This window comes from Gorilla gorilla, chromosome 2 (assembly GCF_029281585.2).
Source record: "Gorilla gorilla gorilla isolate KB3781 chromosome 2, NHGRI_mGorGor1-v2.1_pri, whole genome shotgun sequence".
NCBI lineage: Eukaryota > Metazoa > Chordata > Mammalia > Primates > Hominidae > Gorilla > Gorilla gorilla.
The window spans coordinates 140,215,632-140,232,404 of NC_086017.1; the positions used below are offsets into that span (position 1 = coordinate 140,215,632).

General features: G+C 53.1%; 2 protein-coding genes across 13 annotated transcripts in view; one reads left to right on the forward strand and one right to left on the reverse strand.

Annotated features, from left to right (window-relative positions):
• The window catches only part of CFAP92 (cilia and flagella associated protein 92 (putative)), a 115,629-nt gene extending 112,697 nt beyond the window's left edge, over positions 1-2,932 (reverse strand). Inside the window, exons 1-2 of one of the 11 annotated variants that reach the window (XM_055381504.2) lie at positions 2,827-2,928; positions 1,791-1,863 (exon numbers count right to left, since the gene is read on the reverse strand). In XM_055381504.2, the coding sequence (XP_055237479.2) occupies positions 1,791-1,854 (64 nt within the window). In that variant the 5' untranslated portion in view covers positions 1,855-1,863; positions 2,827-2,928. Of the gene's footprint in view, positions 1-1,790; positions 1,864-1,980; positions 2,410-2,826 lie in introns of those variants that run through there. The other 10 variants (XM_063704136.1, XM_055381505.2, XM_019023874.3 and 7 more) reach the window with 10 other exon arrangements.
• EFCC1 (EF-hand and coiled-coil domain containing 1) overlaps positions 1-16,464 on the forward strand; it is a 40,059-nt gene extending 23,595 nt beyond the window's left edge. Inside the window, exons 3-8 of one of the 2 annotated variants that reach the window (XM_063704141.1) lie at positions 6,057-6,214; positions 8,188-8,335; positions 9,533-9,698; positions 12,334-12,474; positions 14,197-14,266; positions 15,078-16,464. In XM_063704141.1, the coding sequence (XP_063560211.1) occupies positions 6,057-6,214; positions 8,188-8,335; positions 9,533-9,698; positions 12,334-12,474; positions 14,197-14,266; positions 15,078-15,214 (820 nt within the window). In that variant the 3' untranslated portion in view covers positions 15,215-16,464. The remainder of the gene's footprint in view (positions 1-6,056; positions 6,215-8,187; positions 8,336-9,532; positions 9,699-12,333; positions 12,475-14,196; positions 14,267-15,077) is intronic. The other variant, XM_004036265.4, reaches the window with a different exon arrangement.
• The last annotated feature ends 309 nt before the right edge of the window (positions 16,465-16,773 follow it).

The window sequence follows — 16,773 nt, forward strand, 5'->3', positions numbered from 1 at the left end:
AAGAGGGAGAGAGGGAGACAAACGCATTCCTGTATCTGGAGCCCACTCCTGCAGTAATGGTGTGGATCCACTCGTGAGGGCAGAGCTCTCATGGCCTGATCACCTCTTCAAGGCCCCACCTCTCTACACTGGTGCATTGGGGATTAGGTCTCCAACACGTGAACTTTGGGGGACACATTCAAACCATAGCAGAGGGAGAGGTGAGTTCTGAGAAAGTGACATTTTTGTTGGGGTGGGAGAATGAAGAACCAGGAGGATTTTCTGGGCACTACTTGCTGGAGCCAAACCCAGCAGCCACTCTTTGGGTGGTCAAGTGGGTGATGGCACACTTCACTGAGGGAGGGAGGAGCAGATGGAGGAAGACCAGGACAAGTCCAGGTGGCATGAGAGGCTGTGAGAAGCCTGTGGGACATCCAAATAGAGGTGCCACAGTTAAGTTGGGGCGCTTGTCAGGAACTGGATCTGAGCCCGAGGTTCAAGAGAGAGGCCAGAGCTGGAGATAAGAAGTAGGAAGTCATGGGCACGCAAAGCCATGGCGTTGGCTGAGACTTCTCCTAGAGCAAGTGCACACTGAGGAGAGAAGAGGTCCTCAGAGGGCGTCCCAGGGCTCACCGGCATTAGGGGTCGGGACGGAGAGGCAAAATGGCGAAGAGTGCCAGGGAGGCAGGAGGAATCCCAGAGGAGAGCAGTCTCCCGGAAGCCGCGGGAAGAGTGTGTAAGCGAGGGAGGAATCTGATGTCCAATCCTTTCTCTTTAGGCCAAGTCAAATGCGTGCTGAGAACTGGCCATTGGGCTTGGCAGCCCAGTGCCGTGGGTGATGTGACGGGGACCAAGACATGATTGGGGCAGCATGTGTAGTAGGCACAGTGCTTTCAAGTGTTCTGTCAAGTAGGGCAGAGTAAGGATGGTAGCTGGGAAAGTCATATGGTCAGAGATGTTTTGTGTATTTGCTTGTTTGAAGGTGGAGCTATTATAGCATGTGAGTGTGATGGGGGGTGGCTGATCTGCTGAATAATCCAGCAGAGAGAGGGGCAATGGGAGAAGCAGTTGAATACTGGTCAGTAGACAACAGTAGCACACCCCAGGGCTCCCTGAGGAAGCACTTGTTCCATTTCTCTGTAGCCACATTTTACTTCTTGGAAAATTCCAAAGAGTGTCCTCATCTGTCCTGCTCTCCAGATGGCTCTGTTCTCTTCCCAGCTTCACTGCCTGTGACCTGGAGTCACCCACTGACAACGGCAGCTGGGCCGGGTCATTCCAGAGCCTGCCTTCCCAACTTCCCTTGTGCCTGGCATGTGGGCCTGGAGCCTCCGGCCTGAGTGCAGACCCCACCTCTCCCGCGGTGCGGCTCCAGCAGCTTCCTCCAGCTCTTAGTGCTTTGGTTTCCTCCTCTGCAAATGGAGATAATGACCTTACCTGTTATAGGGTTTTCATGAGGAAGATGTTTGAAATATTGAGAACAGCTTTCAGAACACTCTGAAGGGTTTAGTTGGTATTGTCGTTGCTGTCCGTGCAGGAAGCTGTGCCTGGAGCAGGCTTTCTAAGACACATGCAAGTGCTAGGAGGTGGAGTGTGGGGATCCAGTCCACCCCAGGCAGCCTGTGCCAGGAAACATTTAAACAGGCCCCTGGGGGTAAAAGCTGTCCCTCCATCTCATTTTGCTTGTTGAAACCCTTAAATGATTTAGGGAATAGAAGAAGCAGCAGCATCTCATAGTGGGAAGATTTCAATATTAATGTCTAATTCAACCTCCAACTGTATTCACAATTCCAGCCGCTGAAGTCCCTTACCTGCTGACCTACCTCCTCTGCCAAGAAGCTCACTGCCTTCCACAGCACATCCATCATTCTTCATCAGCAGTTCCTGCGAGAAAGTTGTTCCTCCCAGTGAGCTAAAATCGCCTCCCTTTGATTACCAACTCCCATCTTTGCTGTCTCACCCCAGTTAAACACCTCCCTATGGGGCCATATAACCAGGTACCTGCCTCTACCCTTGAGTCTTGGAGACAGTGACCTTATTCCCTTGTGTCTTTTCTTCTCCAGGCTGTAGTCTGGAGCCTGTGGAGTAGGGAGATACTGGCACCTCCCCAGTGAGATCTCAACTATTATGACCTAAGCTGTAGTCACGCGGTCTCACATTGAAGCAAGAATCCCCACCCGGGGGTTTTCACATTGGTTGCTGCTAAGCAACGTGTCCATTCTCGGCTTGCACTGGGGGACCCTGAATGCAGGATTTTATGAATCAGAGTCATGGGCTCAAAAAACACGAAATTTCAGGGTTAGCCCTGGCTTTAGGCAAAGCCTGACCCAGCAGCTCAACTGATGTTACTAAGGGTCCTGTTTCTTTTGCCGTCATCTCTGGGCTCTATCTGCAGCCCCCAAGCATCTCCGGACGGTCCCCTCAGAGGCACAACTTTCCGCTTCGTCGGTCATCATACTCCATACTCCGCGCCCTCAGGCAGTCAGGGAAGGGGGTCTGCGGGAGAGGACGCCGCTGAGGCCCGGAAACGCCTGCAGACGCTCCTTGTGTTTCATTGGCTACCCGTGCAGCCCTGGGCCACTCACGGTGGCCAGGGTGGGGTTATGCTGATGAGCACGGGGAGGCCCCGCGGGCGGCGGCGGTGCTCGCAGCCGAGGTGCCGGCAGGGAGCTGGCCATGGGGAGGCGCTGCAGGGGGCCCCGGCGCCCGTGCCCCTTTTGGGCTTTGCGCGCTGCCGGCTGGCTCCCCTCTTGGGCTCGCGGGCCCTCCAAGTGCCAAGTCCACCTGACGGAGCCCGGGCCGGGAGCCCGCGCCCCTCACCTGCCCAGACTCTCCGCGGGGGCTTACCCCAGTCACGCGGATCAGCCGCGGGAGGCTCCCTGCCTGCCCCTCCTGGGTGCTGCAGGGCTTCCACCTGCGCAGTGAGAGGCTCAGCAAGGGGCCATGGCTCCGAACGGCACCTCCCGAGCAGGGGTCTTTGTGTTCCAATAATATTTGGTCATAGGAAGTCCACTCAGCGAGTCCATGTAAAATGGGGACTCAGGGCGGGTGCGGTGGTCCACGCCTGTAATATCAGCACTTTCTGGGGCCAAGGCGGGTGGATCACCTCAGGTCAAGAGTTCGAGACCAGCCTGGGCAACATGGAAACCTCGACTCTACTAAAAATACAAAAGTTAGCCAGGCATGGTAGCGGGCGCCTGTAGTCCCAGCTACTTGGGAGGCTGAGACATGACAATCGCTTGAACCCAGGAGGTGGAAGTTGCAGTGAGCTGAGATCGCGCCACTGCACTCCACCCTGAGTGACAGAGCAGGACTCAATCTCAGTAAATAAATAATAAAATAAAAATAAAATGGGGACTCTTTGGAGATTGAAAAATAAAGCTACAATGTATGAAAATCAGTTGTCATACTATTTAATAAGACCAGGTAATATTTTCAGCCATTTCATTCTTTTTTTTTTTTTTTCTTTTTTGAGATGGAGACTCACCTTTTCACCCAGGCTGTAGTGCAGTGGTGCGATCTAGGTTACGGCAACCGCCACCTCCTGGGTTCAAGCTATTCTCCCGCCACAGCCTCCTGAGTAGCTGGGATTACAGGTGCCCGCCACCACACCCAGCTAATTTTTGTATTTTTAGTAGAGACGTGGTTTCACCATGTTGGCCAGGCTGGTCTCTAACTCCTGACCTCAAGTGATCCACCTGCCTCGGCCTCCCAAAGTGCTGGGATTACAGGTGTGAACCACCGTGCCCAGTCTAGCCATTTCATTCTTAAAGAAAAATAATCTCCATGACTGGAGTACAGTGCTCTCATTCTTAGACCAAACACAGAATGACTGAGGACTTTTATTCCTTTTGGAGTGATTTTTCCAGCAAAACTGTGAGAACACAATGGTGCACCCTTACCTTTATGGGTTTTGTTTTTTTGTTTTTGGAGGTTTTCTTTTTGCAGCTTTACCATGAGGAGGGTCCCTTTTGCAAAAATATCTCAGGCCTTTGTTGGCTTTTCTTTTTTCTTTTTTTTTTTTCTGTTCTTTTGAGACAGAGTCTTGCTCTGTCGTGAGGCTGGAGTGCAATGGCATGATCTCAGCTCACTGCAACCTCCGTCTCCCAGGTTCAAGTGATTCTCCTGCCTTGGCCTCCCGAGTAGCTGGGATTACAGGCACGTGCCACCATACCCAGCTAATGTTTCTATTTTTAGTAGAGATGGGGTTTCACCATGTTGGCCAGGCTGGTCTCAATCTCTTGACCTCGTGATCCACCCGCCTTGGCCTCCCAAAGTGCTAGGATTACAGGCGTGAGCCACTGTGCCCAGCCTCATTGGCTTTTTTAAAGGTTTTCTTCGTGCAGCAGAGCACTCTCCTGATGCTCCTGGCTGGTGCTCATCCTGCTGGTTTTCACTTCCTCGGTTGTAATCCAGTCCAGCCCTGCCACAGCCCTGCATCAGGTGGCTCTGCCTGCGATTCGAGTTCTCCCGTGTCCCCCTGACCAACACCACTCGGCCTCCCCTTTTCCAAGATGTGGTTTTGCTTCATATTGGGTTCTATCGGGTTGTTACGACGAGATGGATGAGGAACAGATGCTAGTATAAAGTGGCCAGTTTAATAAGTGGCCCATTTATTAGTGAATATTTGCATGTTATGATAGATTTTTCTTTCTCCCCTATCTTGTAACTGCAGGGACATGGAAAATGAATATTCAAAAGGTCAGGCCCTTAAAATATCAAGAAAAGTGATTGGTGGGGTGTAATGTAGGTTCCCTAAAGCCCAGAGAAGGGAGATGTTTCAATTAAAGGCTTTCAGGGGCAAGGAACAGAAATGCAATTTAAACTAGTTGGGTGTGGTGACTCACATCTGAAATCCCAGTGCTTTTGGAGGCCAAGGCACTGGAGGATCTCTTAAGACCAGGAGTTTGAGAACAGCCTGGGCAACACAGTGAAATTCTGTTGTGTGTGTTTTTTTTTTTTTTTTTTTTGAGATGGAGTCTGGCTCTGTTGCCCAGGCTGGAGAGCAGTGGTAGATCTCGGCTCACTGCAGCCTCCACCTCCTGGGCTCCCAGGTTCAAGCGATTCTCCTGCCTCAGCCTCCCAAGTAGCTGGGATTACAGGTGTGTGCCACTACACCCAGCTAATTTTTATATTTTTAGTGGAGACAGGGTTTCACCATGTTGGCCAGGCTGGTCTCGAACTCCTGACCTCAGGTCATCCACCCGCCTCTGCCTCTCATAGTGCTAGGATTACAGGATTCTGTCTCTATTTAAAAAATTAAAAAAAAAAAAAAGGCTAGGTGCAGTGGCTCATGGCTGTAATCCCAACACTTTGGGAGGCCGAGGCAGGCAGATTGCCTGAGCTCAGGAGTTCGAGACCAGCGTAAGCAACATGGCAAAACCCTGTCCCCACAAAAAAATACAAAAATTAGCTGGGTGTGGTGGCGCATACCTGTAGTCCCAGCTAATTGTGGGGCTGAAGTGGGAGGATCGCTTGAGCCCGGGAGGTTTGACTGCAGTGAGCCAAGATCATGCCACAGCACTCCAGCCTGGGTGACATAGAGACCCTATCTCTTAAAAACAAACAAACAAACAAAAAGTAGCTGAAACAATGAAAACTTTTTTTAAAATTCCCCTATAATAAGAAGTACAGAGATGGGTGGCCCTAGGGCTGATGAACTCAACAGCTAAAAGATGTTAAGGCTTTTGTTCAGCTACTCAGTAATTCTCTCAGACATTTTTTCATGTCACAAGACGGCTGCTGCAGCTCCAAACATCACATTCTCACATGACAATGTCTAAAGGCAGGAAGGAAGGGGCATTTCTTTTCCTAGAGGTTTTTTTTTTTATAAGGATGAAAATCTGTTCCAGAAGATTTTGCCTTGAGTCCCATTGGCTAAAACTGGGTTCCATGCCTGTGCCCTAGCTGCAAGGGATGCTGGGAATCTGAGTATCTAGCACTTCCTCCTGGACTGTGGGAAGCTGACTCTGCCAGGGTGACAATGGGTGTTCATGGACAGCTTGCCCATGTACAGTGGGGAATGGAAGAGTCCTGTACTCTCCTCCTCAATGCCTGTGTCTCTCCCACCGCTGCAGGTCAGAGGATTCCCAGCTCCCAACCCCGCAGCTAGCCAGCCCAGAGCCAGGAGACAAGAGTAATGAACCTGAAGATGCTGGGACCAGAGACCCAGACCCCACTCCAGAGGGAGCCTGGCAGTCAGACAGCAGCTCTGGAAGCAGAGCCCTGGATGAAGGTTTGTCCCTGTGCGCCCAGTCTTCCTGCCAGGCTCACAGTCCCTCCGGCTGTGCTCAGCCCTGCTCTCAAGGGCCTGTCTGCATCCATGCTACCACCAGCCTCCAAACAGAGCCCACTCCCACCAGGTGCTCAGGCTGGGCTGGGGCCCTTTTCCCCAGCCCCATCATCCTAAGAACCTGGGCCTGGAGAATCTGGGGTGTGTAGAGCCATCAGGAGGTCAGGATACACCGAGACGTTCCCAAACTTGCCAGGTGGCCAGGGTCACCTTTAAAAGCATGGATGCAGGCTGGATGTGGTAGCTCACGCCTGTGATCCCAGCACTTTGAGAGGCTGAGGCGGGTAGATTGCTTGAGCTCAGGGGTTTGAAACCAGCCTGGCAACATGGCAAAAGCTGGTCTCTACCAAAAATACAAACAAATTAGCCCAGTGTGGTGGCACATGCCTATAGTCCCAGCTACTTGGAGGGGGAGTGGGGGCTGAGGCAGAAGGATCACTTGAGCCTAGGAGGTAGAGGCTGCAGTGAGCCAAGATTGTGCCAGTGCACTCCAGCCTAGGTGACAGAGTGGGGCCCTGCCCCCCTAAAGAAAAAAGAAAAACATGGATGCCCAGGCCCACCCCGGATCTCTGCATGTGATTCTCTGGGGTGGTGGGGGTGGGGTCATAAGCCTGGTTTTGTTTTTAAATAGCTGTATCAGTTAGGACATCGTTTGTCTCCCAGTGTCAGATCATTCAGCCCAAACCGGCTTAAGTTAAAAGAGAATGTATTGGTTCACATAATTTAAAAAGTCCACGCAAGCTTCAGGCACAGCTGAAGTGTCAGCAGTGCAGCTGTCTGGACTCCTGGCCCTGCGTTGCTCTACAGTGATTCACTTCACAGCAGGCACTCCCCTCATAGTGGCAAGATGGTCACCAGCGGCTCCAGGCCTGGTCCTCTCAACTCCCAGGCCAGAAGCATGGAGGGCACTTCTCTTCCCTGCAAGTTTTGAGTCCAAGTCTTGGGTTAACTCCAGTGGCTCCCACTGGGTCCCTTGCCCTTCCTGAACTGGTTGCAGAGAAGGCTGCACTCAGCCTGGCCGGGCCTGACTCAAGTGCCCCTGGAGCTGAGTGGAGAGGAAGAAGAGGGAGTGGGACTCCCCTGGGGACGGGGATGGGGACTGAGGTTGGGCAGCAGAACACCAGGGGGCCACACAGACCCCCAGGCTTCCTGATGCTGACACAGGTGGGAGCCCACCGTCAAGGCCAAGCAATACTGTGGACCGCACACAGTCACATGTGTCACACCCCCTTCCTCCACACTACTCCAAACATTAGACGCCTGTAGTTCCCTGAGCATTGAAAATCTGTCCATCCTGGTGCCTGTACCGTGAGGAGCCCACCCCAGCTCCTAAGAGACTGGCTTGGCCTTTCCTGACTGGGGTTGGTATGGCCTAAAATGGAAATAACACTTACCTCTGAGACCACAAACAGGGTCTGGCTTGTGTCAGCTTAGAAAACAGGGAAGAAGCCAGGCACGGTGGTTCATGCCTGTAATCCCAACACTTTGGGGGGCTGAGACAGGAGGATCACTTGAGCCCAGGAGTTTGAGGCTGCAGTGAGCTATCATCACACCACTGCACTCCAGCTTGGGTGACAGAGCGAGACCCTGTCTCTAAAAAAAAAAAGAAAAAGAAAAAGAAGAAAAAGAAAAGAAAGAGAAGAAAAAGAGAGCATTTCTCCCCATGTCCCTGTGTAAAGTCCCAGGAAGGGGCTCTGACTGGCCAGCTTCACTCCTGGGCTGGTCACATTACAAGGAGACAGAACCAGCCTTGGTGGCCTCACTGCACAGGAGCCTGGGATGTGGGGGGTGGCTGTCTCAAGAGGGGACATGGCACAAGAGCCCTCCCCTGGGGCTGCGCTGCACATGTCCCCCTGGGGAGGGATGCCTGGTTCCCCACCCTTTGTCCTGCATCCCCACATCCTGTGCTTCCCCAGCAGTGGACGAGCAGCTGTTCCGCTCCGTGGAGGGCCAGGCTGCCTCTGACGAGGAGGAGGTGGAGGAGGAGAGGTGGCAGGAGGAGAAGAAGACGCCGGCAGCCGAGGCCAAGACACTGCTGGCCCGGCTCTCCAGCTGCAGAGGCAGGTGTGTGGCCCGTCCAGTGTCAGCCACTGTGGGCCGCAGGCTGCAGAGGTGTCTGGGGAAGCCGGGAGCACCTGGGAGGCTGGTTAGCCTGGCTCAGCCACCTCCCAGCCCCTCTGCGACTCTGTCCCCTTGTCCCTCAGGGGGAGGTGGGAAGGCCCACCAGCATGTAGAGGATGAAGTGGGATGACCTTCCAGGGCACACCTCGTGGCTGGCTTTAATTCCCATTCGTGCTTTCTCACCAGCACCTGCACTGGAGCTCTTGTAGCACTCCCAGACACCAGTGTTCCTCTCAGACCCTTTCCCAACCCATCACCCCTCGCCACACACCATTTTCACAGCTCTCCAGCCTGGCCCCAGGCAGGTGCTGGCTCCCTGTTTCATCCTCACTTCCACCCTCATGGGGACCGAGGACAGGCCCAGGACACCTGGGACACCTCAGACAAGTCACCTGGCTTCTCCGAACCTCAGTCTTCTTGTCTCTAAGATGGGATGGTGACACTTGTGTGGCAGAGGCTGTGTGAGGATTTGAGGTCAAAGATATACAATGCCTAACAGGTGCCTGGTGCACAGTAGGTGGGAACGCCGGTGGGGGCAACAGTTATTAATGTATGGTAAAATGCTGTTGATTTTCTGGGGTTGTTTTTACCACCAATTCTTCATGTCAACAAGCACTTATGAAGCACCTACTACATGCCAGGCAAAATCTGAGGCACAGGGAAAATCACAGTAAACCAGACAGTGGCCTCTTCTTCTGGATCCTCTAGCGAGTGTGACAGGCGTGAGGAAGAGGGGTCACACAGGGACAGGGACAGAGGCGGGGCAGGGAGATGCAGGGAAGGAAATGAGGGAATAAGCAATGCAGATGCTGGGGGAAGAGCATTCCAGGAAGAGGGAAGAGCAAGTGCAGAGGCCCTGAGGCATGTTGGCGGGACCGCCAGGAGGCCACTGTGGCTGGAGCAGTGTGAGTGCCGGTGGGTGGGAGGGAAGGTCAAAGAGCTCATGGGGCAGATCAGGTGAAGCCTTTGCCTTTTCCTCAGAGTGAGATGGGGGCCATGGGAGGGTGCTGGGCAGGCAGGTGCCATGGCCTGGCTTTGCTTTAGGAGGCCGACTCCACACCACCACCACCTCTCCGACGCTGGACAGAGTGGGCTCTGGGAAGCAGCCCCCTGCAATGCGGGCCCTCTCCTTTGCTGCAGGTGTGATGACCAGACGGCGGAGAAGCTCATGACTTACTTTGGTCACTTCGGCGGTGCCGACCATGCCCATACCCTGGGGGAGCTGGAGGCCTGCATTGCCATGCTGGTGGAGCAGCTGAGGACTCAGGGCTGCGGTGGGAGGACCCTGGGGACCTCTGGGGAGGAGGTCAGCAGAGCCTAGAGATCAAAGGCTGGAGCAATTCTAGAGGATCTCACAGCTGGAATGGTCTGAGGGATTGCAGCCAAGTCTTGTGCCTCATTCCCAGATGGGTAAACCAAGGCCCAGAGGGAGGTGATTTCCTCTGATTTAAATTTAATAAGAAATATTTTGGTTGCAAATTAAAGGATCCCACCTCAAATTAGCTTGATTGCAAAACAGATATTGGAACATGGAGCTGAGAAGATGGTCTGGGCTTCAGGCACAGCTGGGTCCAGGGACTCAGACCAGATTGTCTCCATCTATCTGCTGTGTTTTTCTGTAGGAGGTGGCCCCACTTTCCCCTACTTCAAAAGGGCTTACTCCATATGATGGGGGAAGGGAAGACAGGACCATGAACAGCCCTAGACTTCCATCAGCCCACCTGGGAAGCCCTCACAGGAAAATGAGTCTCATTCCTAGTACATGAAATCTCAGGGAGGAACTCCGATTGGCCACCTCAGTCACGTGCCCGTCCCTGGGCCAATCCCTGTGGTGGTGGGGCGGGTTCAGTGATTGGCACTGCCACCAAAGTCAGATGAAGTGGAGCAGGGGCAGTTTCCCAAAAGAAAGGACGTGTGGTAGGAAGAAGAGGGAAAGGAGGGCCGAGCATCCAGCTGTCTCCATTTCAATACAACCACTTCGCATTTCTCATTCTCTCTATTCCATAGGAAAGTCTCTATTCCACAGTAGCCAAGTGTGCAATGCTGTTGAAAGTTGTCATTTCACTAAGCCCTAGCCCACTGTGCTTTTACAAACTGGTTTTGACATAGTTTTATATTTATACATCTGAAATTCTAAGTCTGTACTGCTTTTTACTTATATATGGCCTGATGAAGTCCTAGTTCCTTAAATAACTTTTTAAAAATGATACCAGCTGACTTGTACAACCCATGAACCACACGCTCGGTGCTGATGTGCTCTGTCTTATTTTACGTTCAAAGGGCCCAATGAGGTAGGAAACGGTTTGAAAGAGGTCAAATGGGCTGGGCTGGGAGCCCATGCCGCATCCACGCCAGTGTGCCCACCTTGAACCAAGGCAGCCACACCACTCCACCCTGAGGCCAGGGGTTGAGTCACTGGGGCAGGAGGGAGCAGAGGGGCCTGTTTGGGCTCCAGCCTCTTAGTGCATGAAATCAGAGACCAAGACAGAAGGTAGCAGGCCCTGCAGTAGATTGGACAAAGACCAGGACTATGCAAACATTCTGCTGAAATGTGCAAAAGGAAACAAAGTTGAATGTCATTACAGGGCAAGCCAGTGTGGCTGCAGCTAAACCTTCCAGTGAGATCGGGTCTGCACCACCTCCAACTTCTAGAACCCTTGCACCGGGATAGGGGCACCCCTCACTTACTCCCCAGAGAAGGCTGCTAACACCAAGTAGCACGGCATGGCGGTTATGTGCTGAAGCCAGACTGCCGGGATTCAAATCCTGACTCCATTTCCTATGTGACCTTGGAAAAGTTACTCAACTTTTCTGTGCCTCGGTTTCCTCACCTGTGAAATGGGCGTAATAATGGTACTATACACATGTATCAAACAGGTGAACACTTGTGGTGAGTGCTCAGCAAACATGCGCCACGGCTGTCCCTGTTTCTAGCACTCTTCTGTGTTGTGCAGGTCTCCTAAGTTGAAAGTTGTTTCTACATTTTCTCCACCACCGCTCTGGTTTCCTGGAGGCCTTGATCTTGTCTGCCCAGGCACCCCTCAGGAAAGTCATAGCCCTGTGGCTGGGGAGGGTGCAGTGTTGTGGGCCATCAGGAAATAAACTGGCAGTCACAAAGTTCTGAAGGGCATAGCCACCCCTTTTCTAAGAATATTTAAAGGAAACAGGGCTTGGAGGATCCTAAAATTAGCTGGCCTTCCAGTCACATCCCTAAAGAGCAGAGGCACTGGGCCTTCCCTCTTCCTGCCCAAGCCCAGGGTGGACCCTGAGCGCCCTCAGGCACCACACTTTCCACTGCTTCTCTTTCCCTCCATTGGTGCCAGGGGAAGGGACTGCCTCGTGCCTGGCATGCCTGCTTTAGAAGGCAGGGGCCACAAAACACTTTGTGACTGCCTGGCATCCTAGTGTTACTGGGTACAACTGATGGTTTAGGTGGCCCCCTGGCCAAGAGTGGGCCCAAGACTCGGACTGGGCCAACCACACCCCTCTCCTGGGGCTCTCCATGCTGGGGGATGGGGATGGCTGGAGAGGGTCTTTCTCGGCTGTGGCTCTTGGATAAGAGGCTTGGGACACTCCCACTGTCTCAACCCTGTCCTATTCCTGAGGTTCTCCAGCTGCTAGTCCATTCTGGGATCTGCCCACTAGCCTGCCATAAATTTCCTCTCTGTGTAAGCTAGCCAGATTGGCTTCTGCAGCTTCCCACTAAACTTAATTTGTTTGAAAGAAACAAAACCAGAGAAGAGAAGGGAGAATGGAGTCCTTAGAGTAGGAAACAAAATACACAACTCTTACATCAGTCCAACCCGCTGTGTGGCTTTAGGCCACACACTCAGCTTCTCTGGGCCTCAGCACCAGCCTCGGGGAGATGGAGTAGTTGATCCTGCCACCTGGAAGGCTGGGAGAGGCCAGCAAGGTGAGCACTGAGCCCCTTCTCTCCCCAGGCAGAGTTGCAGCAGAAGGTGGAAGAGAATGAGCACCTGAGGCTGGAGCTGCAGATGGTAGAGACCGAGAGGGTGCGGCTGTCCCTGCTGGAGGAGAAGCTGGTGGACGTGCTGCAGCTCCTGCAGAGGCTCCGGGACCTGGTAGGCTTACGGGAGAGCTGCCACACTCAGGGAAGGGAAAGGAGCTCTTGGGAGGGAGCCCCACTTGTGTCAGGCACCAGGCTCTAGGCTCTCCTTACAGTAGGCAGCTGTTATCCCATTTTACAGATGCAGAAATGGAGGCTCAGAAGAACCAAACCAAAAATAGGGTTAGGGGGGCTCCCCAGGTCATTTTAAGAAGCTAATAAAACTCTTGTATTTATCCTTTTCTGGTTCTGTTCTCAAAACCAGAAAAGGATAAATGGAAGAAAGACAAGAAAGGAAAATTATAAACTAATGTGACATTTAAACATGGATGCAAAATTATTAAATACAATACTAGCAAACCAAATCTGGCAGTGTTTAAAGAAATGCAACATGACCAAGTTGGACTTATCCTACAAATTCAAGGATGATTCCACATCAAAAAATCTATTACCAAAATACACCACATTGCAGATTAAAGGAGAAAGACCAAATGATCATCTCAATTGATGCAGAAAAGGAAGTCAATAAAATTCAATCTCCTTTGATTATAAAACCCCTCAGCAAATTAAGAATAGTAGGGATCTTCCTTCACCAGATAAGGGCTCTCAACCAAATACTTCATGCAGATCTCACACTGACTGGTGACGTGTTCAGAGGAATCCCCCTAAAATCAGATGTGGCTGGGCCTAGTGGTGCATGCCTGTAATCCCAGCACTTTGGGAGGCCTAGGTGGGTGGATCGCTTGAGCTCAGGAGTTCGAGACCAGCCTGGCCAATATGGTGAAACCCCCACCTCTACAAAAAAAAAAAAAAAAAAAAAATTAGCTGGGCATGGTGGTGTATGCCTGTGGTCCCAGCTACTTGGGAGGCTGAGGTGGGAGGATTGCCAAAGTCCAGGAGGCAAAAGTTGCAGTGAGCTGAGATTGTGCCACTGCACTCCAGCCTGGGTGACAGAGTAAGACCTTATCTCAAAAAAAAAAAAAATTAAAATTAAAATCAGACTCAAGACAAGAATGCCTGTCATCACTGTTTTCATGTGAAGCAGAGGTTCCATCCAGTGCAGCAAAAGGAAAGAGAAAGGCTATGAGGACTAGAAAGAAAGGAAGACCCAGGTCTGTGGGGCTCTGAAGTGGGCTGTGCCCTGTGCATCGGGCTGCCTGGGACCCGGAGCTGCCGAGGTCCAGCCCAATGTCCACATCCTAGGCAAGCAGAGACCTGGGGATGGGCCCCAAGAGGCCAATCCTAGCCCAGGCAGGCAAGGGCAGTGGTTCCCAGCAGAGGCCATGGGGCCATGCAGCCTCACGGTAGATGATGCAGCCCCTCCACCTCCCAGCTGGGTGGCTTTGGCAAATTTCGCATTCTTTCCCAGCATTGCTTTTTTCTGCTGGTTAAAATGGGCATAATAAAATAAGTTGTTGCAAAAATCAAATGAGCAAATGCATTAAAATGCTCTTAGGGTTATTTCTCAGTGTCTACCTGGGCACAGATGGTAATCCTTAGGTACGTGATCTTTGATGGCATGGATCCTGCCCACTGCCCCACTCGCCCTCCAAGAGTCTCTGGGAAGTGCAGTGTGGCCAGCCTAGGGGTAGGGGGCCAAGAAGGGATGAGGGTGGGGGAGGAGCTTTATCTGTCCCCAGGGAGCTGCCTAGAAGCCCGTAGGGGCCACCAGTTCCCATCGGCTGAACAGGGACACAGCAACCAGTCTAATCCAGCCTTGTTTCCGTTTCTTTTTAAGAACATATCGAAAAGAGCCCTGGGGAAGATTTTGCTGAGCACGCTGGACGCTTTCAGGGACCCCACCCACGGTAGGAGAGCACCCTAGTCTCTCAGAGCCCAGGCAGTGGCTGGAGGGTGTCCTGAGGAGGAGACTCCAGTGTGCTTCATCCTTAGCATCTTGTCTGCAAAACAATCATGTTATTCCTGCCCTGCATGCTTTAGAAAGCTGAAGGGGCTTTTAGCAAGAGCAGAGGCACAGAAGTCCCAGGCAGAAGTGCCAGACAGAAGCCCAGTGAGGGGATGGGTGGGCACCACCGGCAGCACTGCAGCCACATGCGGGGGAGGTGCCCCAAGGGTTTTTAAACCCCTGAATCCTTACAATGGCCCTAGAAGGAATGAGTTGTTATCCCCTTTCCACAGAGGAAGAGACTGAGGCACAGGGGTCAAGTGCTGGCCACGCCTGAGGCTGGGGCATCTCCCTTAAGCACTCAATAACATGGACCCGGTGTTTAGACGAAGCTCAGGGAGCAGAACGGCAGGAGTGCCAGCTTATGCCTGGGGCAGCCAGGCCGAGCTCCTGCCTCACAGGGCTTCACAGGCTGACAGGGCAACCAAGAGCCCTTTGCTCGCTGTCCTCCCCAGGCACCACTGGGCAGAGCTCAGATGCACCCACTGCCCTGAGCAGTCCCTGCCCTCGTGGAAGAGATCAGAAATTGTGTGCTCCAAGTCCCCTCTCCAGGGTACTCAGGGGGAGGTGGTCCACAGAGCGAGGAAGCTGGGCAGGGCTGGGGAGGGGCACAGTGGGTAAGAGTGGCTGGGTCTCAGGAAGGAGGGACAGTGGCTCTGTGGGTGAAGGTGAGCAGACTGATTCTGCCCTCCCTGCCTGCTGTTTCCCTCCAGAGGGAAGGCCGAGCCCTGCAGCCATCCTGGATGCCCTGCACCAAGCCTTGGCTGCCTGCCAGCTGTTGCGGAGACAGCCCTCGGCACCAGCCTCTGCAGCAGCTGCGCTCACCAACCCCCTCCTCGTCTCCTGCTGAGGTTACTGGCCCACCCTGTGGGCACCCTGCTCAGCCTGACTGCCTTTGGACCAGCCTCCATGATCAGCCCAACCACTGACAGCTGGTCTGACCACCATCACATCATCAGAACTTGAGTCTCTGCTGGCTCCTTCCAAGGCTGAGCCCGAGCCCAGAGCCTCCCATTGCAGCACCTGGCAGCCACCCCTTCCTTGGGCTCCTCCACATTACCTCGAAGCCCCTGCATTCCTGCCACCAGAGTCCACATTAAAGCCCTGCAGTTGCTGGATCAGCCTGCACCTGATGCTGTATCTTTCCCCTGCCCTCAGGGCAGAGATGCCCACTTTCTGACTGAGTCTGACCCCAAATCTCTTCCCCAGAGTTTCAGGATCTCCTCCCCTCCCAGCGCTGTCTCCTTCCTCCCACCAGCATGCCTGCTGCAAGGGAGACTGGGCCCAACCTTTGGGATACCTGGTCTGTAGGAAAGCACTCCACACCCCAGGAAATGTTGATGACTAGGAAAGGCTGAGGGAATTCCAAGGAAGGAACAATCACTGTAGGCTCCCTGGTGGAAGCTGGCCTTGAACCAGCTCTAGAAGACAGGTAGGATTTAGACAGGTAAAGAAAGGAGGGAAGGGCATAGAATCTAAGGTAATGGCAAGAGCAAAGGTGTGGAACCAGAGGGGGGCCCCAGGAATGCAGTGCTTGGAGCCCCTGCTCCTGAACACGCATTAACTCCTGAACTGCGAGCCCCTCCTCCTGAACTGCGTCATGGGGTTGCAGGAAGGAGTAGGCCAAGATACCCAGTCTCACCTAACTTAAACTGTCATTAGAGAGAAAGATCCATTGCCAAACAGTGCCATGGGGGTGAAACCAGTGCTAAATGGAGGTAAAATAAAGTGTTGTAAGAGCCCAACCACCAGGGGTCTTTCCGAGCCTCGGGATGCCTGGGGAAACTGCAGGAGTCAGGGGAATCCAGTCTGCTCTGAACCTTGGTGGGGAGGGGCAGGGACAGAGGAGGAGGTGGAGGGAGGGCCGCAAAGATGATGGGTTTCAGGGAACCACTGCAAACGCCTCAGCAGGGAAACACAGGCCCAGCAACTTTCAGATGGTTCCTCTGGAAATGGAATAAAAGAGACCAAGGCCAGTGGCCACCACAGAAAGGCCACGCCCACCCCTGGTCCAGCCAGATGGGACCGGCCCCAGGACCCCTGGGGCCATGTACAGAGCTGGCCCCAGGGGAGGTGGTCTGAGCAGGCAGGGATGTGCCCAGCTTGCTCCTCGCATCTCCGCGGAGTCCACCAGCCCTGCACCTCAGGCTCTGCGCTGCCTGCGGGACCCAGGCTAGGCAGGCTCCCATGTGTCCCAGCTCGGTCACAGGGCGAGCTGTTCTGTGTCCTGATCATGGTGGTGGCTACATGAACCTACTCATGGGTTAAAACTCACTGTGGACGTATATGAGAGTTCAAAGCTCTCATATGGGTTCCTTTGTCATTTTTTGGTAGTTCTATCAGTTTTTGCCTCACATATTTGCCACACTCTTATTAGGTGTATACACATTAGGGATTATTACGTCTTTT